General features: G+C 40.2%; 1 protein-coding gene across 1 annotated transcript; it reads left to right on the top strand.

The window, feature by feature from the left end:
• Positions 1-11,722: 11,722 nt before the first annotated feature.
• On the top strand, positions 11,723-25,055 carry CAVIN2 (caveolae associated protein 2). The gene is made up of 2 exons (XM_061203489.1): positions 11,723-12,511; positions 22,596-25,055. Exons 1-2 carry the CDS (start codon positions 11,789-11,791, stop codon positions 23,388-23,390), a joined length of 1,518 nt encoding a protein of 505 aa, XP_061059472.1. The 5' UTR covers positions 11,723-11,788; the 3' UTR covers positions 23,391-25,055.
• The last annotated feature ends 530 nt before the right edge of the window (positions 25,056-25,585 follow it).

Raw genomic sequence — 25,585 nt, 5'->3', positions numbered from 1 at the left:
TCTCAGCTTCTCCTTAACTCTTGTCTAAATGTGACCTCTTTCTTTCCTAACTACTAGCCAAGCTTGAGCAGACTCTGTGAGGAACTCTCCTTACTTCTTTGTTTTATTTCCATCTTCCCAATGGCTGTCAATATTTCTGTGTTCAAGAAGCACTTCCAGAAGCTCTCCCGTCATGTCTCCCTTCACTGTGTCATGGCATATGACAGCCTGAAGCAGCCAGCTGGCCACCCTCTGTGAGATCTCTTTTATGGACAGCTTTTTAGAGATAAAAGTTTCAGATTTGATTGTAATAAAATTGCAACGTTAGACAAGAACCAATGAGACAGCATTGGCTCAGACCCCACTAATTTGTAAAGTTGTGAAAACTAGAAGTACATTGGACTCCAGTTTATCTCTGAACTGTTTACATAAAAGGGGAGGGGGGGAGTCATTAAACAAAGGAGCAGCATGCACAAAATTTAAAGAGCTTGATTAGTCATTTTATTTTAAACAGGTTAATACATGAATTATAGGCATTCAAAAGATAGTCCTAATGAATCAGAACTTGTCTATTCATTAAAAGATTCCAATAGCACTTAAACTTACAACTGCTTTTCCAGAAATCAGTTCATCTTACCACACATACTTGAAAATAATATAACTGCATCTCTTTAAAAAAATCCCATAATTCAGATAATATTTTTCTCCAATTTAGATTGGACTTCCTTCCATTTAAACTAAATTAGTTCAATCTTATGTCAGGGATATTTACACCAGTTTCCTCTACTGGCTTCATTACCCTCTCTCTGCCCTGATTCTTTTAAAGGTCAATCCCTGAACTGGAAAAACTCCATCTTCCCATGTTTTCATTTCTTACACCCAGCAGAGGAGTGCAATTAGCAGGGAGAGACGGACATGCCTAATCACCATAGTAGCTTGTGGTTCTAAGCAGCTGCTGCAATGAACTGTATGCACTAGTGACAGTGTCTAAAATGGAGACCAAATACACCTTTCCTTGAAAGGCTCTTCAGCTATAGGTGAGCATCAGCTTTCATAATACTTGAGAACTCAGAACTGCATCATGCCCCTTTGTGCTCATAGAACTTTGTGATTTATTTTTTCTATTACAATCCTTAACCCTGTCTTTCTTACCATTGGATTTGTATTTCAATTTGTATTTCTCCACAGCTTTATCTTTGTATTTTCCCCCAACTCCACCCTTGTGTCCCATTTAAGAGTCTTAAATGTAGGAAGCTATTAATAAAGGTTTACTGAATTGAATTAGATCATCCCGTCAAACCTTTCATCTTACACATAAGGAAACCCAGTCCCTCAAGGTTGAATGCTCAATGTCATCCAGTTAGTATCAGAGCTGAAAATCAAGTTCAGGTCTTTTGACATCCCAGTCCACTCCAATGCCACACTTTGTCAAACTACCTGGGCTGTGATCAGAGGTGAGATCCAGTAACCAAAGGATGCTGTGTTGTCTGTCTGTTTGTTTCAGATTTCTATTCATATTTTATTTTCCTGGTTGTTTCTGTTTTTGTTTGTTTTTAGTTCTTATTAAATACAAAGAGCAGAAGAAGAGGAGGCTCTATGGTCCCTCAGGCTGTGAGGGGGAGCCATGAGCCCTCCCCTCCCTCTGTTCAAGGTGCATTGTGAGCTGGGCTTGAGGTGTAAGCTGGGTGGGGAGGGCAGGTGGAAGTGCTGGGAGAGGTGAGAGGTCAGGACCTGAAAGACTCATGGGCAGGCAGGAAGCCTTCTGGATCCCAATTGCAGCTCATCCCAAGGGCTAAGGGATGGAGTGGGGGGCCAGGACCTGGGCTCCAAGCCACAGGGTCAGAACCCAGGCCCAGCCTAGGCCCCATCCCACACCAGAAAGAGGAAGGGGCAGTGGAATCCATTGTTGGAGATGTTGGACTGTGGGGCAGAGTGACTGGGCCCCTCCCTCGTAGAAGTCCCTGACCCACGAGTTTGTATGTTTGTCAAAATTATTTTTAAAGTTGAGAATCTGAGACAATACTAACAAAATTACTCTGCAAAAAATGTTAAAGCGTTCATTAAATTTTAAAATGTTATCACTAAAAAAGGCCTTAGAAATCAAGTAGACAAGTTTTACAAATGAGGAAAGTAAGGCCTAAAGACACTAAGTTCCTTTTGCATTATAGTACATTCCATCATGTTTGCCATTAATCAGGCCTGGCATTATGGCTATGTCTATGCAAGAGCCTAAAATTGTTTTAGAAAGAGATACTCAAATATGTTCTAATAAAGCAGTCCTGCACATGTGGACAAGCAGCCAGACACTTCCTGCCTCTGCTCTTGTCACCTCTGCTTGTTACCTGGATTTGTGGCTCACTCAGTATTTATTTATTTTTTCAGTTGGAACAGAACCATAGCTTCAACTAAGATAACAGTTCTTTGAGGCCAACAAATGTGAGCCCAGAGGGAGAGGAATTTGGAATCGAACATTTTTAGCATTCAGAGATAATTTAAGATAGTTCAAGTGCTTTCTAAGTGTAAACCACCAGGCAAGTGCTTCTTGCTATCACCATTATTTGCCTACAAAAATATTTTATTGCTAAGACATGTTGCACTGCCAAAATATTTTTGATAAAGAATATTTATATAAGTGGGTTCTACATAGATACAGCCTCAATTTAATCAGGGATCCTAGCTTTTAACATGAATATGTAGAAATTACAGAAATATGATTAATAGGTAATTTATAGAAATCCATTATGTAGATGTTCATTGACTCAAAAAAACAGAACAGAATGAGAGGAAATGGTGTTTTACTGCTACAAGGATTTAAATTATCTGTGAAGAAGGACTTCCTGACAAATACCAGACTTGGTTACCAAAATGGTTTTGGAATTTCCTTCTTTAAAGGTTTCAAACTAATATAACTTCCTTTTAAGACAGGGTAAGAAGTTTTTGTTGTCCTTGATTTTTGTTTTTTTGTGTGTATGAAATAGAGGATAAAATTGTATGACTTCCTAATACCCCTTCACCGTGATACTTCAAGGAACAAATTCACAAGATAGGCCTCACAATTAACTATTTAAAAGTAAGGCTTATTAAACTTTGAAACAGGTGACCAAGGGAATCTCTAGAATTTCCTTCATAAGATTCAACGACAGCGGCAGGGTGCTGGGGAAGGGAGAGGGGAAATGGAGAGAAGTCTGGAGAAGGTCTATCTAACTGAGGAAGGGAGTGACAAATTAATCTGCTCATCTCAGTCTGCCCAGAGCCCTAGGCCTTCCCAAGTATCGGTATGGCCATGAAAAAACAGCAGAATTCCTGCCCACTTCCTTCAAATATTGTTTTACAAGGTCTTACAGTGTCTTGAGATAACATACATGAAAAGCACTGTAGTCTAAGAAAAGCATTAGTACTAAGTTATTCTTCTCATTTAAATCTCTTTGCCTCAGTTCCTGTTTGTTTTAGGGCTCTGAAATGAGAGAAGCAAAGCTAAGGTTATCAGAAGGTTAAGGGGTTTCCTGCGACTGAAAAGGGACAACTTCAGCGCTTCATTAGGTATTGCCTTGTATTGTCTTCTAATTGCTTCTCGTGCGTAAAACTTACTTTTCCCCAAAGACTCTGAACTTCTCCAGGATGAAGACCTTGATTTACATTTTTTTCGTGTTATCTAAGAGTCTCAGTTTATGCTGAGCATGTAGCAACTCAAAGTAGTTGATTAATTTATTGGTAGGGAAGGCTGAGGCACCCCCATATATTTCCTCTGGGTGTGCCATGGAGTGCTCTGTGAATGAGCAAGGCAGAAGCAAACAGCAGAAGAAGTATTAATTTTGAATATGGCATCTGCAACACAAGACATGAACATATTTTTGAAAAAAATCAAATCACATCTTCAAAGCCAAGAAGCTAAAGTAGACAGTTATACTAAGAGTTTTTATTTATTTAATGTATGTATTTAGCACATACGTATGCTGCTTACCATGTTACAGGCGCTGGTCCAAGCATTTCAAAAATATTAACTCATTTAATCCCCATAAGAAAGACAGTAAGAATTATTATTATCCTCATTTTATAAGAATCTGGAGCCTAGAAAGGAAAAGCAATTTCTCCAAAGTCATACAACCTTGCTGGTATTTGAACCTGGGAAGTCTGGCTTGAGAGTCCAGGCTCTCAGCTCTTATTGTTTGCAAGCTGACTCACCTGGGCAGGGACAAAGAGAGAGAAAGGGGAAGGGGGGTAGGGGGGAGGGAGAGTTATGAGGGAGCAAGAGTGAAAGAGAAGGAAGAGCTGCCATTTTCAATCTGCAATTCAATGGTTTCCATTTCTGCATCCAAGTCAGCTTTTACCATCTCCTAGGAAAAGAATATGGAGGAAAGAGGGGTAGGGATCTGTGGAGCACACACCTAATCCTTTGAAGGGCAGTGGAAGTGACCCTGACCACTTCTGCTTACATCCACTGAACAGAACTTAGTAACACGTCCACACCTTGCTCAAAGAGAGGCTGGGAAGTGTAGTTTTAGCTGGGTGGATATGTGCCCTCCTAAAACTCCATCACTGTGTTAAAAACACTATGTTATGACAGAAGAAGGCCCTGTCCTCTCACCTGGTCTAACACAGCACCCATGTCACTCTCCGGCCCCTTATTCTGCTTTATTTTTATTCATAGTACTTATCGCTGTCTGACATTACATTTTACTTTTTATCATCTGTCTCCACCACCACCCCTCAGAGCATAAGCTCCACAGGAACAGGGACTTTGTCTCGTGATCACTGCTATGTTCCCAGCACCAACTTGTTGCTCAGTAATATTTGTGGAATGAAGGAATGAACGATGAATAAGCAATATTCTAACTTGTCTCCCTGCCTTTGATCTTGACAATAAAACAAGATGGGAAAGAGTTTAGTTATCTTTCTGAATTTTTGGATTTTATTTATTTATTTTTATACAGCAGGTTATTAGTTATCCATTTTATACATATTAGTGTATACATGTCAATCCCAATCTCCCAATTCATCCCACCACCACCACCACCACCCCGCCACTTTCCCCCTTGGTTTAGTTATCTTAACTGGCACCAGAATTCTTCTTAGGAAAGTAGAAAACTGTCTTTCATGATAATAACATATCTCCTTGAGATAGAGGATAAAACCCAAAGCCAGTATTTGAGAAAAATTTCCCTTCATGAAATAGGAAGTGGAAGTAAGGAGAAAGCAGAAAACATGAAACCGGGAAGACAGGAACCAGTAAGATGTCAGAAATCTTCCTGACTATGACCCTGAAGTTTCATTAACACTCACTACACTTGTGAGTGCTTTGTGTGAGTGGATTCTGACACACTTAAAGCAGGGGTTGGAGTTCACAACGGGGCAGGAATGGAGAAGCATGGAAATGGCATGCAGGGAAATGGGAGTCCAAGAGGCAGAGGAGGCCTTAAGAATGTAAGCCCCTCTAGACTTTCCAAAAATGTGATATTTCCTAAGTGATAGCATATGGGAAGTGAAGTACAGTCTACCTCTTACGTCAACGCTATACATTATTTATGCTCCATCACTCATTTATATAGGATTTCCTTATATGTTGCTCTATTTCACACTGACATCATTGATGGGTTATATGGTGACTTCGTTGGGAGAGATTAGGGTCATGTGATCATGTGCTTTTTCACCATTAATCTTTCTAGTGAAAGTGAACACTCAATTCCTCTCCATTGTCTCAGCAAAAGGATGAGGAAAGGCAGGACCTTCAGGCCTTCTCCAAACTGCACCCTCACTTTCATCTGTACCCACTTCAGGATGCACTATAGAGCGAAGGGGATATGGTCAAATGGTCCTTCAGCTCCTTGCTTTCTGCCTAATTCCTTTTATCAGTAATATGCTTTTATCCCACCACCTTTGGTATGAAGCTCAGAGTTAAGTTTTTCTTAAGGTAAGAATAATTACACAAAATCTTTTATTTTGTTGTACAGTATTATTTCAGGAGTTCAGTTCTGGGAACAGTAGGACATATAAAAATATCTGATACAGGAGTTCTGTGAACAAACTTACACTGTTAATAATAATTCTTAATGAACTGCATTTTCATTGCAAACTACAGGTGTACAGTTATCTATTATTGCATAACCACTGCAAAACTTAATGACATAAAACAAAAATTATTAGGCATACAATTTTGTGGGTTAGAAATTTGGACAGGGCATAGCTCATCTCTGCTCTGCAATGACTGCGGCATCATCTGGGCAGGGAAGGGGAAAGGAAGTACTCAAGTGGCTAAAGATAGCTGAGACAACTGGGGCCAGCCAGGCATTTTTTTCTTCTCATATCCTCTCCATGTAGCTAGCTTGGGCTCCCTCACAGCATGGAAGGCTGAGTATAGTCAGATTTTTTTTTTTACATGAAGCTAGTGTCCCAAGAAACCCAGGATTAAATTACAAACCCTCACATGTCCTAGCTTCAGAAGTACCAGAATGTTACTTCTGGCACACTCTACTTGGCCAAGCAAGCCACTATAAGGCTATTCCAGATGCTGTATAAGGAAATGGGAATTAGACTCCACCTCTCAGTGGGAAGAGTAGCAAGTAATTTTAATCTACCATATTGCATTTTCTTGGAACATAACCTCAATATAAAACACAGACTCTATATCTCCCTTCCTTAATTTAAGGAAGTTAAATTCTGTAAGAATAAGGACAAATGTATTTTATGCAATAATATGCATTCAGAAATGGGTACAATTCCTTGCAAATGATTGGTGATCAATAAATATTTATTCAATGGATATATGAATTAATGCATTCTTAGAAGCTTGATAAATAAATCTGGGTAGCAAATATCCATGCCACTCACTAAAACCAAAACCACCAAGCAAGAATATGTACACAGAAGCTCTGTTTCTTTTGATAGGAATCTTCCCCAGCCTCTAAAATAAAACCTGTAGCCACCAAGATTCCATTATACCTACTGGAGACCTTCCTAGCATGTAGGAGCCACTCTCTCCTGACGCAAAGGCACTGAGCTGTGAGCATGCCCTGGTATCAGAAATCCCTACTGTGCCAAGACAAGATTACCACTAGAAATCATCTCCCGACACATCTCTCCAGACAATACTCAGTCCACAAAAAATGCAGATGCAAATGCCATTCGAGGCTCCTGAGTTAGCCAGCCCTCTGGTTCCAGTGCCTTTAAACAAATTTCCATATTCTCAGCCTCATTCTCTTAACTTCACTCATACAACTTATTATGGTTAACTGAAAAACTGACCAGTGTCAAGAACTGCGAATGGTCAGACATTTTACCCTACTTGCAGACAAACAAGTTAAACCTGCTACAGTTTTCATGGCAGAAGGTCAGAGACTCCTGGCTTAGAGACAAAGACTTTATTGCTCATGACACAGCAGGAACATAAGCTTCATGTTCACATCAGTTCCCTTTGCCTCCCCTCCAAGTCACATGGGGGTGACACAGAGGTGGGTATAGGTGGATCCTGCACATGTCATGGATTTGCATCACATCTGAGGAACCCCAAGGTTAGGAAACCTCAAGCTTTTATAAGAGGTGGCAAACAAGCTGCCTAACCTTTGCCCCAGAGGAAAACATCATCTTTATCATACTGGACATCAAATAACCCTACCATCTGCTCTCTCTCTATATCCTCTGCTACTATCTCTATTTTCCAAAGTTGTTCACTATACATTTTTGAAAAGACAGTCCAGAACAAAAGATTGTCAGTGTATCCGCTCAAAAGACATTCAGAAATATGAAAGATCTATGGAGAATTGCCTCTCAACAGCCAGAAGTTAGGGACATAAAGGAGACCTCACATTTATATGGTAGGTGGTGGAAAGATATTTCATTAAGAGTAAAAAGGTGGAAAGATTTCTCTTCTTCCTGGAAGACACCTTCCTTTTGTTTTCTCTATTTCTCTTTCTTTCTCTTAAAAAAAAAAAACCTGTGTTATGTTGTTCCTCTTTCTTTCAGGTGGTTTATATACTCATATGACCTCCTACTCAAGAAGGAACCCAACATTTGAAAGGCTTTTGAATACCAATATAGGGTTCAAAGGAAAAGATACATGGAGTGGCCAGCTTAGTCTTCTCTGCTTCCTTAGCCATTGAGGAAAAAAACTTTCTTTTCTGTGGGCTCATCATTCCACGTCTCCTATCCCTGCCACAGTAGGAAGAACAAGAATATCAGGATTCCCAGGATTATGGGTTTAAATGGAAAAGGCGAACCAAGGCGGCCACTGAGCTGCCTCTGCCTCTGGTTTAGAAATTATACGGAAGGGTTAACCAAGACCTGGGGCTTACTAATGATCCAGAATGAGAAACCACATGGAGATTGGGATGGATGCCCTAGCCAGTAATAAAGCATTTTCTTGGAGTGACTTCTGTGCTTATATGACTTAGAGACCTGAGGTAACAGTAGGCAGCTGATGGTCAGTTAGAGAGTTCAGACCCCTAACCATCCCCTGCCATGACTAAAGCCCTCATGTTACCCCACTTCGGCACCACACCTGTATATCTATACCCAGTATTTGTCTACCTGCCTAGTTCTCCCAGTAAAGTGGGAGCTGTTAAAGGGCTACAAATATATGTCACTCACCTTTGCAGCCCCAATGCCCAGCACTTATTTCCCATTCAACAAACATTACCAACCGAGTGACCCTTGCTACCTTTTATTGCTGTACTAATCCTTCTTAAACACAAACTTTCACATGTTCAAAAACCTCTAGGAGCCTCCTATCTGCCACTGTATCAAGTCTAAACCCCATTACCTAATTTCTAAGGAACATCATAGTATGTAATAAGTAGATATAATTTTTCAAAAATTTCTTGTAAGAGTTGATTGCTGAATTTCACTAATCTCTTTCAGACAGAAATAGGACTTAAGGTCAGCTAGATGGTGAGTGTAGCTGCTCAGGGTTTCCTCAAATTCTAACTCATCAACAGTGCTTTCTTTTATTACCTTTGCTTTCCTCTTGTATAAATTCTCAATGCCCTTAGAATTTATGTCACACTCTGTTACTTAGTTACATGCCATCTTGTACAGGACAGGTTACCATTATACAGCTCCTCATGGATCCCATAAGGTTGTGCAACAAAGCAAATTACAACACAACATGAAACTATTCACTAATGAATTGATCGCTTATAAATATAATTTCCAAAGATATAGTCCAAATCCATAAAAATGATTACTTCTGACAAAAGGTAAAAGGGAATGGAATGAAAATGGTGATTGATAGGGTCTTCAGCTTTATCTGAAATAGTCTTTTGAAAGAAAAATATATTCATGCTGAGGTAGATTTTCTCCAAAGATGGCTACAGCAATCTCTGCCATGCTGCTCACCCTTTATCATGGGACTTTGCTGCTCCTCCCCTAAAGAGGTGAAGTCTATTTCTTGTCCCTTTGAAACCGACTGACCTGCTTAGCCCAACAGAATGTGATGAAAGTGACAAGGGGACAGAGTTCCAGAGCCTAACCTTAAGAGATCCTGCAGCTTTTGCTTCCACTGCTTGGGAACCCTGAGGCACCAGGTAAAGAAGTGTGACTCCCCTGCTAGAGAGATCAGAGTGAGAGTCCCTGGAGGCTTAAAGATGGAGGACAGAGAAATCCCAGGATTCTAGTCATCCCAGCTAAGGAGCCAGACATGTGACTGAGACCCTCTCAGATTCCTATATGAACATTCCTAGCAGAGATGACCCATTCCACCTAAGCCTTGCCTAGCCAATCCCAGAATCATGAGTAGATAAAATTCATGACTGTTGTTTTCAGCCACTGAATTTCAGACTGGTTTGTTACAAAGCAATAGACAACTGTTACGTTACTTGCGTTATTCAAAATTAATTTTAAAAAATAAATAAGCCACATGCAAACCTTTCTTCCTGTTTAACAACTAGCCTCTCTCCTTTTCCCACCTCATCCCGTGTCTTTAATGTCTATTCATCTAACTGATTATACAATACCCAACAATGCAATGCAAAATCAGTGCAAATCAATGCAAAATCAGGGCAAAGTGATTATAGTGTAAAATTGCAAATCTTTCAAAATATGTTAAGAAATCATGAAGTTGATGAAGGTAATGTTAGAGAAGCCCTTGAATCGTGGGCAACTCTTCTGGGAAATGAGAATCTGCAGCTGGAATACTTAACATTTGAAGAAGAAAATATCCACACAGATGATGGCACAATAAGTGCCTCAAAAGGGAATGATTAGAATGTCAAAATTTAAGAGAGGCTCTTGGAAAACTGATGAAGCCCTCAAATATTTTTGTAATAATGACCCTCTTTATGATTTGCCCACAGAAGTCAAATGTAAAATGGATATTGTGTCATGATACCATATAATTTTGTTAGAAAATTATGCTTCTCAGAATTAACACTTGATTCATCCTTTGTTCTAATGTTTAACACATCACCGACCAACTAAATTTTGTTAAATGTAAGGTAAATCAATTTTAATAATTCTTACATTTTTAAAAGATATTGTCTCAACCAAATATTTTTACTTTTTTTCTCCCTATTTTGAAAAGATTCACTTTAAGTGGGTTTGGGGGGGTACCAATTATCTAAGGAAAATTGGGGGCCTCTGTAAAATCTTTGATTCATCTCCCTAACTAGCAGGCATATGCACTGAGGGCAGGGTCTTAGATCACACTTTATTAGTATGCTCTAGATAGTTCATCAAATATAGAACCAAACAGATAGTGGGGACTCACAAATTCAATAAATGTGACAACGAATGACCTCTTGATTGATTGGCTCACATGTACATTTTGCCGTTGAAGAATGGCACTTTTTCCATTATCAACCCTGACCCAAAATGAGCTGGTATTTGTTCTTCTTAAAATTGTACATTGAAGGCCTGTTACAAACTTCCTGCTGAAAGCACTTTCAAAGGCTGGATACGTTTAAAACCAATTCAAGCATGTAAAGTCGTTTTAGGAAATAAGCCCCAAGTCCCAAGGGCTCAGCTGAGGAGGGCCACATTTTAGAACAGGTGTGCCACTTCACTGAGCAGGAATTTGGAAATGTCAAACATTAGAAGCACTTCAGAAACTCCAGCTCAACCTGCCTGAGAGTCACACTTCTGGGCACGTGTCAATAAATGCCTTGCAGAGGTGGGCATTTGAGAAAATCTCTCAGCCCTGATTCAAAATTAGTTAAAACAAATCAGCATGGTAAGTTCTTAAAGAAACCATACTTTTTTTTTTTTTTTTTTTTTGGCTTTTCCTATGTCAATTTTACTTCTCAAAAGAAACTCTTTTTTTAAAGTGGTCATTCAGAAAATTTCCATCTATTACATGATAACTGTAACAGCATCGCATGTCTTAACATCCCTGAATTTCAATCTCTTTCATCTTATCTTGCATCACCAATTGCAAGAGTAAGAACTGGACTGTTTTCCTTGTCATTATGTTACTTCTATCCCTTTGGAAATTAAAAAGTAACACTACAAGCTTGACTGCAAGTACCCTTTAAACTTGGCCCCTTCCATTAGGACACCAGGCGTCCTGCAGCCCATCAGTCTGTTCTAGGGCAAAGGCAAACAATACTTTCCGTTACAACAACTTGTATCCAGGAAGAAAAAAAAAAGAAACAGGCACTCTGTAGCATACGCAGCATAGCAGCCAGAGAAAAGTTTACTAGCTTTAGCCAATTGGAGACTGTGGAGCTGGGCCAAATTAGCGTGTTTTTCTCCGCCTCTAGATGAAGTCATGAGTGAAATATGACATTGAACTTATTTTTAAAAGGGAAGAGGCACAGGAAAGAAAAGCTAAACTGCAGGAAAGTGACCTGTGCCGAGGAGTACGCCGTTAGGAAGTGTGTGCATGCCTCTAAACCCTGAGTGGTTCTCCGTTCTGTCTCCTTCGCCTCCCACTGGGTGGAGTAGGTCTTTTAAGAGCAGCTGGAATGCAGCTCCCCTGATCAGTGTAGCCAGTTGTTGCCTGTCTGAACCTCTGCCAGTCCTAGAGAGCGGTGCTCTGAGCTCAAACCAGAGGGCCACGCTCTGCACCCCTCTCCACCGTCCTTCTCGCCGCAGCCAGAAGAAAGTTCCCACCTGCCCAGCTATGGGGGAGGACGCTGCGCAAGCCGAAAAGTTCCAGCACCCGGGTCCTGACATGCGGCAGGAGAAGCCGGGCAGCTCCAGCCCGGCGCCCTCCTCCACGCCGAGCCCCAGCCTGAACCCGGGGAGCACGGAAGAGGCCATCCGGGACAACGCGCAGGTGAACGCCGTCACGGTGCTCACGCTCCTGGACAAGCTGGTGAACATGCTGGACGCCGTGCAGGAGAACCAGCACAAGATGGAGCTGCGGCAGATGAGCCTGGAGGGCTCCGTGAAGGGCATCCAGAACGACCTCACCAAGCTCTCCAAGTACCAGGCCTCCACCAGCAACACGGTGAGCAAGCTGCTGGAGAGGTCCCGCAAGGTCAGCGCCCACACGCGCGCCGTCAAGGAGCGCTTGGAGAGGCAGTGCGCGCAAGTGAAGCGGCTCGAGACCAACCACGCCCAGCTCCTCAGGCGCAACCATTTCAAGGTGCTCATCTTCCAGGTCAGTGCCCCTACTCTCCGCCCACCCAGCGGGGACTCCTCCGCAGCCATGATCTCAGTCGCCTGGCTCTCACAGCCATCTGTACATCTGTCCTGCCTGTCAGGGATCACACACACACACACACGCACACGCACACGAGGCACTGTCCCCGCTGCCTTCAGCAGGCGCCTGTGAAATCTACACACAGGGGTGGGAATTCCCCAGGTCACTGCAGCCTAAACCCGACGCAGGTGCCTCAGGAGTTAGCAGGTCGGGGTCATTTGTCAGGAGCACCTCCATACAGGTTGGGAAGGTGAGCAGGTGCGGGCACACTAGTCAAATTCACTTGTCTCTTTGCATTGTGAACCTGGGGCTCTGACTGCAGCTGTTAGCTGGACAGGGCAAATTAATGCAGTGGCTGTTTATTAACTCTTTGTGGAAATGAGGTGATCATGTGAGTTTTCTGTTTTGTTTTTTAATCAAGTCAAATTCATAACTTTTTAAAGCCTCCCTTTGTCCAAAGGTCACCAATGTTCTGGGGACTAACCAAGTATTGAAGATTGATTCCATTAGAGATGAACTGGCCTTCTACTTTTGAGACTCTTGGCTAAAGCAATCTTGTTGAGCTTTTTTCTAGCAAATAATGCACTGAAACTATAGAGCATTACTCTACAAACACACTAGATATGCTTCTCGTTGCTCAGAGAGAGACCACAACTGTAAAGTAAAACAAAAGCAGTGTTATCAGTTACAGTTACAAAGGCTAGCCTAGGATATTTTCTCCTTCAAATGGTTGCCTTGGAATGAAAAGGCCACTTAATTTCTGTAATGCATCAATGATGCAATTAATGTAGCAAGAGGCTCTTTGGGGACAGGGAGATTGCGTGGGACTGTTGTTCCGCCACGTGGTGGGCGTTTGTGAATCCAAGGGCAGCCCTGCCTAATGCTGGAAGCCCTTCCGCCCAGTGGAGCCCAGCCAGCACAGAGCCCAGGAAGCAATTGCCATCCCTGCCCCAGGGCTGTCGCATTGTGACCACGTGAATAGGAGAGGATTTCAGAGCCACGGAGGGGAGAGGCTATAACCAAATGTTTGATTGTGAAAGGCACACAAGAAGAGCCTTCATCTCCCCAAAGAGATTTAGAAATTGGAACTTAAACCGAGGAAGCCTTCTTTTTCTAAATGAATCTGCTCTGCCAATTTAGAACCTAAGCCTCCTTCCTCCAAAAAAGGAAAGACTCATCTCGCTACTTTTTTATCCCCCCACATTGCACTTGATGTTGTAAAGCTTCAGGCAGCTGATATCCTTCTATACCTTGCAGTCTGTTGCAGACCGGAAATTTCTTAGCTTTTAATGCAAATGGAATAGCTTTTCATGAACCAGATGAACTAAAAAGAGATATGGTAACTGTGCCTTTCTTAAGCCATATAAGATCCTAACTTTATTAGCCTAAAAGATACTATAAATCTCAACTCTCAAGGCATTTCTAAATTAAACACTGATCTCCAAACAAAACCAAACATATACAGACCTGTTTAAATCTGAGTCATCAAAGGAAATTTCCCTCCTTCCAGTATGAATCAGAGAGATTCTCTCTTGTCCTGTCCCTCAGTTAAGGAGGAAAAACAAAAAATTATTTATGTAGTAGAGGAAAATCACAGTATGTCGGGATCAGTTTTTGTTTTGTTTTGCCATGGATGTTCTGTAGGTGTTGGGGAGAGGGATGGAGAAGATACGTGACTAAAAATTTCAAGAGAACTGTAAATCTGACATTTAAAAAAACAACTGTTGGTAACTTAAAGACACGGGCTGCTGCTGAAGCCCTGCCATGGTCTCCTGTTTTGTCACATTGGATTGACAGGTGTGAAATTACAGCCAGAAACGGTAGGAATTCTCCATATAGTGAGGACAAGGTGAAACAGGGGCTCAAGACCAAGGTAGAAGCTAAGAGAATCCAAAGCAATGTGTTCAGGCTCCATTCAGGGCCTCTTAGCAAGCAGCCCCCAAGGACTTTTTTGAAAGAGCAGTTTAGGAGACAAAGAATTAGAGGGGCAAGGAACTGGACCTTTCTTAAGTCATGTAATGTAAGATCTTTTATTAGCCTAAAGGATATCAGAAATATCAACTCTCAAGGCATTGCAAGATGACTATTCTGAAAAAACAAATACAAATGAAGTCCCTCAGTGGAAAAGTTGCTCTTTCTCTTGATCCTTCTTAAAGTAGGGGTTTCTAGGGTAGTAAATTGTTATATCCGTTATAATTATTATATCCATTATGCCAATGGATATAATAATAACTTGTGTTAGAGAGTGGTCCAGTATAGGGGTTGAGAAAAGATAAATTTTGTCATACAGACACTGGTTCAAATCCTAGTTTCACCACTTGCCAGACGTGATCTTGTGCACATTGTGTAGCTTTTCCAAGCTTTTGTTTCCTCATCTGTACATCTTATTAATATTTGAAAGAGCAAAAGTATTTTGAGCTCTAATAAGCCCTGCATACTCTGCTAAGTATCTTTCTGTAGTTTATCTCAACTGCACCAATTTACAGATGAGGATGCTGAGATTCAGAGATACTTATATCTTGTCTGAAACTATTTAGTAGGCAGTGGTGAAGCTGGGATTTCAACTCATATTTAATTGACTCCAAAGTGTACGCTCTTAAACATTAATGCTTCTTCCCTCATATCTCTCTCATAGGGTGAGGAATAAATGGAATAACATATTTTAAATGGTTAGCGACTGTCATGGTGTAAGCTCAAAGAATTGAAGCTCTTCCTGGGTGGATCTGCAATGCATTTGCATGGAGAGAAGGCTATACTTGTGCTTGGTTAGAAATATGGCTTTTTAGTAAAAACTCATCTCACCCTACCCAGGATCTTCAAACAGCTATGCTTTTGCTTTTTTAGTTGGGATTTATTAAAAGCTAAACACACACACACATACACACACACACACACACACATACACACACACTCCCACTCCCTGCCATACATTGTATGACAACTACCGAGTTGAAATCAGTATTACATCACCACCAGAGCAAAGGAAAGAAAAGTCCTTTAAAAGCACAGGACTCTGCCCAAAGGGCCTACTCTAAATAGACCCTTCTAGTAGCAGCACAGTCTTCACAGTGGGGCACAGGGTAGATGTTTTCTAGACCTGCAGAGTGAGGAGGGCAGATAATGTACCAGGTGCCACTTCAGGTCTCTAAGTTGTTTGTCACTTTCAGTCCACTTGACCCCTATGCTAGACTTTCCCTTACTAAATCCACTGGTTTTCTAGTTTAAGACAAAAAGAATTAATGTAAAAATAGGAGAGTGAAGAAAGAAAATCTGTCACCTGACTGGATCATATTCAGTCCTATAGTGTTTAGAAGATTATGTTGCCAGTTTGTAAAGTCCTGTTGTGTTCTCCAAAATCTGTAGGTGCTTTTTGGTTGGTTGGTTTGTTGGTTGGTTGGTTGGTTGGTTGATCTACTAGATGCTAGTAACACTAGATACATATTAGCATTTTTTTTAATTCTGAAATTTGTCCTTAATTTGTCCTGTTTAAAATACGTCATTTATTTATTTAAGTCTGTGCTAAACTTACAACATTGTTGTAGCTGTTAAGCCTCTCATGTCTGAGCAATTACTTCAAATTATAACCAGTAGAATCTAAAACTGGAGAAAATGCATCTCCTTTTGAGCAATAAAATAAATTGTAAAATCCTTGTTAAACTTAGCAGCTTCCCTTTTTATATTTTTTTTAAATAATGGCTTAAGATCAATGTTTGAATTCAAAATACTGTAACAGGAGCCAGTATAAATGAAATAAGACTCAGAGAGGTTGCTGATCAAAAAGAAAATGCTAAAGACTAATGAGACTAATTCTTTGCCTGTAAGTGCATATGTATCTTTTACTAAAAATAAAATTTGTACAAAGATCAGTGAATTTACAGTTAAGAGGAAGTTTCCTCTGTTGATTGAAGAGACTAGAATTTCACAGGTAACTGGCACTGAGGGTGTGATGCCCACTTAAGGCCTCTTAAAGTTCTAGTAATGATTACTTGACAAAGCAGTTTGGGAATGATTTCAAATCCAGGGAACAAAATGAGAGTACTCATGGACAGTTTACACTTTCATCCACATAAAATTGTGAAATTGGGTGAAAAGAGTAGAAGTTAGATGTTTGCTGTGACTACATTCATGGAGAATCAAGCCTATAAATGTGTTCAGATATTCATCATTTGGGTTCCTTTGATGAGAACAGAATTTTAGAAAGGTGCTAAAAAGTATAACATCTTCAGATTATTTTTAAATTAATTTTTTTAAAGACTGTATTTATCCAAAGCCACTGCTCTGAAAATTGCTAAATTAGTACAGACTTAGAAGAAATGGGCATATAGATAACCAAAGTCACCTGTATATGACAGCTCGCGATGTTTGTATCACATTGATTAATATTCCCATAATGGGATACTGGTTTTGATGTGCTACTTATCCGGTGCCCTTTAGTTTATGAGATAAACAAAATACTAGTTCTTATTGTTATTATTTACACTTATTGAATGTCAGCACTGCCTCAGGCACTTTAAATGAATAACTGATTATTGTCGGTATTTCTTCAAAAGAATCATTACTTCTTTCATATATTAAAAAATGAGACTCTATCTCAGATGCAGCCCTTCCAAGTAAATGTTGCCCCTTCTGTTGTTTTGTAATCCATATCTGTTTGAATTGAACAAGTGAAAAGTGTTCTCCAATGCAACTCAGGTCCTATAGTTTTGATTCTTGCATGAAACAAAGCATGTTTGGCATTTGTACACTGTGAGATCACTTTTGCAATCTGTTAGACTAGTTTTCATGGGATTTAGGTTAATATCACAGAATCAAGTATTTTAGAGCTGGAAAGCACCTCAACAATCATTTAGTTTAACCTCATTTTATATCAAAGGAGCAGAGGCCCTGAGAAACAAAGTGACTAGCAAGGTTTCATTTTATTAATAACAGAAATTATAGAGTTGAATTATGAAATGAGTGAAAACAAACACTATAATCCCACTATGGCAAAGTTCATGTTTACTGGGTTTTCTACAATAGCTTTTAAATAATTCAGTGTGGTTTGTTTTTTGTTTTGTTTTGTGTTTTTTTGTGTGTGTGCAACAAAGAACACCTAACCAGTGTGATCTTAAAAAAGAACTGAACCCTCGATAACACTGAAAAATAATGAAACTTTTAAATCCTCGAGAATGTGAAAGACTGCTCAGGGATTGTAACTAATGCATTTTATTCTTATGACTTGCTGATTCCACCAACAGCTGCCTTAGGGGTACATTTCTAATCAATGGCTTTATCCACTTGGCACTTTATCCACTTTTCTGTACCTCAGAAACACAAATTGGAGAAAACCATCAATGTGTAAAAGAGACCTATAAATCAGAATGTCAGGTGAGCATAGTTCCATTTTAATAACTATTATTTAGAGATTATTGGATAAAACATTCCATGGACACAGATTTATGGTCTTCATATCCCTCTAGGATGCCACCACATCCCTGTGGGAATGTAACAGCCTTTGTTATTTTCTTCTAACAATGGGGATGATAAGTTAGTGACAGGAGAGCAAACTGCCTGTTCAAGCTTTTAAATGACTTACTGTAGCTTCCTTTTCTAATGCTAGTCAGAGTCTCCTTCTCTTTTAAAGTGTGTGTATCTATATATATGCAAAGAAGATTTGCTTCCATGAGCACCAACCCAAGAAGTACCCAGCATGTTGGCCAGTTTCTCTGTGTTGATAACTGCACATAAGACTGAGACTGTTAGTTCACAAGAATCAATATAAACAGCAAACAAGCGAAAGTGCAAGGAAAAATGCCACTTTCTCAAGAGTTCTTTCCATTCCTTTTCTCTTTTATGGTGCAAGCATATCATTCATATATGTTAGAAGTGTACTGATTAATTCTCCCTTCCTTTAAAAAACCCCTAAGGGTCCTTGAGAAAGGTCAGAACCAGGAGCAGCTGCATCAGTGGGGCTACGTACCTTTTTGAAAATAAATCCGGAGAAAGTGGCATGGACATATATACACTACCAAATGTAAAATAGATAGCTAGTGGGAAGCAGCTGCCTAGCACAGGGAGATCAGCTTGGTGCTTTGTGACCACCTAGAGGGGTGGGATAGGGAGGGTGGGACAAGGAGGGTGGGAGGGAGGGAGATGCAAGAGGGAAGAGATATGGGGATATATGTATATGTATAGCTGATTCACTTTGTTATAAAGCAGAAACTAACACACCATTGTAAAGCAATTATACCCCAATAAAGATGTTAAAAAAATTTTTTTAAATAACTCTATAGGGCAAATAGTCAGCTGCAGCTGGGGGCCTCTCCTGGGTAGAACTATCCAAGGAAGCAGTGCAACTCACAAGGGGTTCTTAATGCCATGTTAAGGAGTTACAAACCCCAAGTGGATATATGGGTAACTAGCATAGTTAAGCGGTGACAGAATTGAGGATGTATATTTGATCCTCCCCCTTGAAAGAGCCATCAATCTTAGAATCTGTAAGAGAAAGCAGATCAAAAACATTACAACAGGAGGCTGAAGGCAGAAGTATCACCTCACCTGTAGGCAGGTGAAATATCAAGTGTTTCCATAAGGTATGTGTAATTGGACTGAAGGAGGGCACATGAGCAGGTAAGACTGGACACCTGGGGGACAGTGCAGTTACAGAGGAGCCACTGTCTGAAGTTGAAGTTGAATTTCCACCACTATAATCATTCCTTTATAGTCAAATGCCATGTATACATTTTACTAAAGAATAGAGATTTTGAAGAGTGTCAGCATTTTTCTGCTTCTAAACAAACATTATGGAAATGTAAGTCCCACATGTACTTGGACATTCACAAATTTCTGTGTGAAAGGAAAGGGCTTGCTTACCTTCAGAGTAGAACTATAAGAAGTCACAAAATAAACACTGTCCAGTAGACATAACCCAAAATACTGCTTGAGTAATAAAAATGACAGCAGAAGCATAGCAGTTGGCCAAAAAGGCATATCTCACTTGTTTCCAGTTGTATTAAGACACAGCCAACTCATTCTGGATTATGTCTGTTCCTGCTGGGTTTATTTTCATAGTTGGCATCAAAGAGTCCTTATATAAATTTCCCCGACATTGTCTGAAAGAGTTCAATTGGGTTTCCCACCATCTCTCGACTGCCCTCATGTATGCAGTGTGATCTACCAACAGATCACTTCTGATTCACCTGATAATGCACTTTTCCCAAACCTGTCCTCAAAGGACACATGGTGAGAGAGACAAGAGTCTAAGACTCAACAGTAACTGTGCTTTTTTAACAATAAAATTTATACTGCATTAAAAATGCAATATTATTGGTTTAATTCTTTTAGAAGTACAGTTAATATGGACATCTTTTGTTGAGGTTGAAGAAAGGGAAGTTATCAGGGTAATCAACAGTAATCAAAGGTAAACCTTTGATTAACCTGAGATTATACTACACAAAATGTACCTCTCCTCTAGTAAGCAAGGCTTATTTTTAGTTTTCCACCTGACTTTCTGCCTTCTTTACTGAGGACTTTTAATAATGTTTTACTGAGCTCTTGGTTTCTTCCTTTCCTGCAAGCAACTCCTGTCAAACCTTCCCAACCCTCTTGTCAAACCCCAGAAGTAATTTTGCTTCTGGACTAAGCATCAGAGCCCTAGCTATTTCTGCAGTCTGCCCCTCTTTTAGTAATGCTCATCCACTGAGAATAAAATCCTTCCTTAAAAATGGAAACTGCTGAGCCCCTTAGGCCTGGTTCTCCTCTTTTCCCAGTGGCAGCAGCAGTCAGCAAATGTCCTTCTAGACACAGAGCTAAGTCCATTCTTTTGCAGTGCCCGACAAAGGGGCAGTCTCCACTCTAGCCACCCTCAGGGCTGTCTTAGAAAGCCTCCTCACTCAACATGCACTCATTCAACAAATAACTGCTGAGCTGTCGGGAACTACTCTAGTCACAGGGGCTTAACAGTGAACAAGAGACAAAAGTTCCCACCCTCACAGGGAATACACGCCAAAGAAAAAGAGGCAAGTCAAGACTTGAAGTGTGGCAGAGTTGCTCTCTGTAAAGGTCCATGTCATAAGTTATTTGTGGGAATCCCGTGCAAATTTCAAGTTTTTACTTTATCTTTTATACTGTGTTTCTGACATTCTGTGATAGTCAAAGTGGGAGTAAGCTTTGGGAAACAGAATTTGGGATTTCTTAACTCTACCAAGGATTCTATTTAACCAGACATGCTGCTTTTTACTCTACCCAAGACTTTGTTTCTAACCAATTTATGGAACTCATACTCTGTTATGAGTATGTGTGTGTAAGGGGGGGACATGGGGCTGTATCTTTTCAGAGAGTATTGTAATTATACTATTTGGTGACTAATAAGGAGAGGGATTTTTAAGTTTCTCTATATTAAAACATTGTTCACTTAGTCTTTGTAGTGAAAAGTTGAAAGTATACAGGTATACCCTTAGAACATATTTTTGATCACTACCCCAATTTTATTGACTTTTCAGTCAATCAAAATTGCAAAACAAGAAGGGAAGTTCTTACCATTAACATAAACTTTGCATGAAGTTTAGCTCCCAAATAGACTTTTTGTTTTGTTTTGTTTTTGAGCTTTTATTTATTTATTATTATTTTTTTAACACATAGACTTTTAAATTCACTAAATCCAGTTATTTTTCAAACTGAAAGTTTACTGGGCAGTCCACAATATAATCAGGTAACATTGAGGCTCTGCATGAAGCCCGGCTGGCAGTGGGCTCTGGAGCCTGGCCCACCTTGGCATTCTTGCAGAACTCCTAATACCCTTGGGAGTGCAGTTTGAAAGCTGCTAATCTGGGTCAAATCCTCTTGTTCACATTTGGAAGACACTGAGACCCAAGGAGATTAAGTTATTTGCTGAAGGCCTCAGAGCCATTGAGCAGTACAGAAAGAACTGAGACTCAGGCCTCCTGTCACACGTTCTTTCCACTGTGCCATTTCTTCCAATGAAAATGTGAAGGCACTTTGCTAGCTGGCTCTCATTTTCCTGTATTTAAAGAAAAATATAAAAATCAAAGGGATTCCTATGCTGTGTGACCCAAGTCTGTCTGAGTTCAAATCTCCCTGCTTCGCTACGCTGGAGAACCATCCCCCCTTGCACTCTCTGGAGGCAAGTTTTCAGGCTCTGCTCCCTGAGGCAGAGGGAGAGGCAGATCTTTGTACACCCAGAAGCTGGAGAAAGAGGCGTGCTGGGAATAAGGGGAGGGGGCACAGATTCCTTAGTTTCCCTCTTCACTCTTCACCCTAGGTGGAGGCTGAAGTACTCCTGCCCAAGGAAGCCCTATTTAACCGAGAGGCTTGATAAGCTATGCCTGGCAGCATGATTCCCCCTTACTACTCCAGAAATGGCCGTAGTATACCATCTCTCCTTATAATGCCCACAAAGGACATTCTAAACACAAGGCTTCTTGAGTGGGTCCCCAGTAAGGCTGGCCCTTGCTTCTCTTACTCCAAAATTAGGTCATTAGAAAAATTAGTGTGCATTTTTAAACAGATACCAAGGTTGACCATGCCTTTACTTTTGACTTCTACTTGGGGAGGGAACCTGATAGAGGCTTTACCTGGTGCCTGACACTTAAGGAAAAGATGGGGCAGGGGAGAGAACTGGGAAGTCCTCATCTTTTATCTTCTAACTTGACCTCCAGGCTCTTTTGCAGTGGGATTTTGGCAGGAATAGAGCCTGAGGGTATGAGAGAGAGGCCCTCTGGGTTCACAGTAACTTACTTTAGCTCCTTTATCTAGGCAGCTTCCTTGTCTTGTCTGACCCACAGCCCACTTCCCTCCCTGCCTGTCACTGATAGAGCCCTTGCCAGATGCCCTCATAATATTCCCAACAGGCAGCTGTTGGCCTTATCCAGCCTAAGCGGAATGACTTGATCAGTTTAGAATTAACTTTTCATATTCTAGAAAACTATAGCCACAGACCTTTGGTTTCTGTCATGCCAAAAACACATACCCAGAAATTACAACAGTTCAGGACTATTTGTGAAATGTGTTATTAACATGAAATTTACATTGTCCATCTTTTCAGGAAGAAAATGAGATCCCTGCCAGTGTGTTTGTGAAAGAGCCAGCTTCCAGCCTAGCGGAAGGGAAGGAAGAGGAGCATGCTGATGAAAACAAGTCCCTGGAGGAAACTCTGCACACAGTGGACCTCTCGTCCGATGATGAATTGCCCCATGACGAGGAGGCCCTGGAAGACAGTGCAGAGGAAAAGATGGAAGAAAGCCGGGCAGAGAAAATAAAAAGATCCAGTCTCCGGAAAGTGGATAGCCTCAAGAAAGCATTTTCCCGCCAGAACATCGAGAAAAAGATGAACAAGCTGGGGACAAAGATCGTATCTGCAGAGAGGAGAGAGAAGATTAAGAAATCTCTCACTTCCAATCACCAGAAAACATCCTCAGGGAAAAGCTCCCCCTTCAAGGTCTCTCCCCTCACTTTCGGTCGAAAGAAAGTCCGAGAGGGAGAAAACCCTGCAGAAAATGAGACCAAGTCAGAAGACATGCCTAGCAGTGAGGTGCCGAATGACCAAGAGGAGAGCTCATTTGCGGAGGGTCTTTCCGAAGCATCCCTCACCAGTGTACTGGTGGAAGGGAAGAGCACGGAGGGGGATGCTGGGAGGGCGGCCTCAAGAGGGAGTGACTCGGCCATGGACAGCAACATCGACTTGACCATTGTGGAAGATGAAGAAGAAGAGTCGGTGGCCTTGGAACAGGCACAGCAGGTGTGCTATGATGGAGACTACGTGCTAACCTCCCACGAGACAGAGCGGTCAGATGAGGAGCCGGTGCAGCCAGCTGTGCTCCAGGTGGACCAGACCGCCTAAAGGCACAGCGCTCTGTGCCCAGCCTGTGCTTTCAGTTTAGTGGGTAACCAGAGCCTAGAAACAAACTCCTGTACACCTCCAGCACTCCCCACTCACACCGTGTTACCGTCCAGGTAGTCAACATTTACTACACAGCAGGCGCACACACGTGCCCGAGATTTACTATGAAGGCAACCTGTCAGGGTCTACACTTCTAATTTACTCTTAGGTTCCATTTCTGTAGTTCTCCAAGACTGCCCAGAAGAAGAAATGGAGTAGTCAAAAAACACTGATCAATTTGGCTAAGTCAGAAACATCAGAGGCTACGTAAGATACTAAATCATGAAATGTGATTCATTTTTTGTCATTCCATAAGCTTGCTGAATAAGCGTACCACTAATATATTGAATTTCCATAGAATTCTGTGAATCTATATTCTTTAAGTGTGTGATATATAATATACATATGTATTTAAGCTAAAGAGATAACTACTTTATATTTCAAGAAGAAAACACTTTTCTTAAAAGGTAGAAGAGAAAGTTGGCTATTTACTTAGTAGAAAACATTGTTTATTGAAAATGAAGGAGAAATTGAAAGACTATAATGTTCAGCTAACGAAGTAAGATATGTAGAAAAGTTGGGACTATTAGAAAAAGAAAACTAAGGAGAAGTTGGAAAATAAAAGAAACAGGAAACAAAGAATGGCAAAGAGAATGAAGACAAAGAGAAAAAAGCATGTGCTCAAAAGTAAAATATTTACGATATTAGTTCAAGTATTTACTCATATAACAATGCTGAAGAAATTCATTTATCCTAGAATAATATGTTATATCTTCACAATATTTTTATTTTCTAATATTTTCAAATAATCTAAAAAAACATTTTACTGTGTTAAAGCTACATTTTTTTTCTTAATAAAAGACATTACAAATATTTCTCTAAGGAAGTTCAAAAGGATGTCTCTTTAACATTGGAATGAACATAAATCTTCAAAATTAATTAATACATACTGCCTTTTGTAGGAAGTTGGATCGTACTATTCTTTAATGTTTTCCAAATTTGAAATAATCCTTACACTTCAAATGTTGTAATGTAGGTTTGTAACACGTTAGAATCAACAGGTTTGGGAAGGGAAAGAGTCGAGTTTTCCTTTTTTGTACATAATGGTAATTTCATTCCAGGTCATATTTTATTTATATATTAATTTCACAGAATATTAATATGTTTCTCAACTTCTTAAAGCATGCTAGTGTTTATGTGTATGTGCACATTTACTCAGACAGGGTAATTTTTACTACTGCCTAACATTATACTAAAATATTCCTTTATTTTTAATTACAGAATGGTAATGTTTTGAGAAAACTATTACAGTTTAAAGACAGTTGTACCAGAGAGCAAATTCCCTACCTTTAGTATGTACCACTCATTATAAGTAACCTTACAAATACAGCTAATCTAAAACAGTATTAACAAACTGTGCTTTGCCTTATAAAAGGGATAGGATTAACAAATGTATTGATGGCATAACTGATACAGCTGTGTCCTTATTTTGCAATAATGTACCCCAAATATTAGATTGTTGAACTAACAATGGCTGTGTTAAAGAAGACTAAATAAACCAAAAAATAAAAAGTACATAACAATGTCAGTTTCTTGGCAGAAAACTTTTAAAAAAGCAGAAAGAATTGATTATTAAACTCTCCTCCAAATGTAGCCGTAATGTTGATTTTTTATTCTTGATTTCCCCTATTAACTCTGCTTTCTTTTTTCCCCAATCTCATTTAGAAATCCAAGTCTTATTCTTCAAGTTTAACTTTCTTGACATCACCTTGCCAGCTCTGGAGAGCATCTGAATTTATTGTAGCAGCTTGATGAATTTGATAGTTCCATCTGCATTTTTATTATTTTGTACCAGACCTTATAATACCTTAAATAGCCCTGCAAACATGAATGTATTGAACTGTATGTTCAGTTTATTCACACAGATACACTTTTGTCTTCTGCAGTGCCATCCAGTTGGTAGAAGACTAAATTTCACTCAGGGCCCTGAACATGCCTGTTTAACCTTTACAAAGTTGCTGTTACTTTTTTGCAGCCAAGGAGTTGGGCCATCCAGAGCTAATGCAAGGTTTACATTTCCTTTTCAAAAATGCTTATGTTATTTGTTCCTAGAAACTATCTGCATGTCAGGCATCTTTTTAGATTTGACTGACAGA

This window comes from Eubalaena glacialis, chromosome 1 (genome assembly GCF_028564815.1).
Source record: "Eubalaena glacialis isolate mEubGla1 chromosome 1, mEubGla1.1.hap2.+ XY, whole genome shotgun sequence".
Taxonomy (NCBI): domain Eukaryota; kingdom Metazoa; phylum Chordata; class Mammalia; order Artiodactyla; family Balaenidae; genus Eubalaena; species Eubalaena glacialis.
This window is presented reverse-complemented; position numbering and strand designations above follow the sequence as displayed.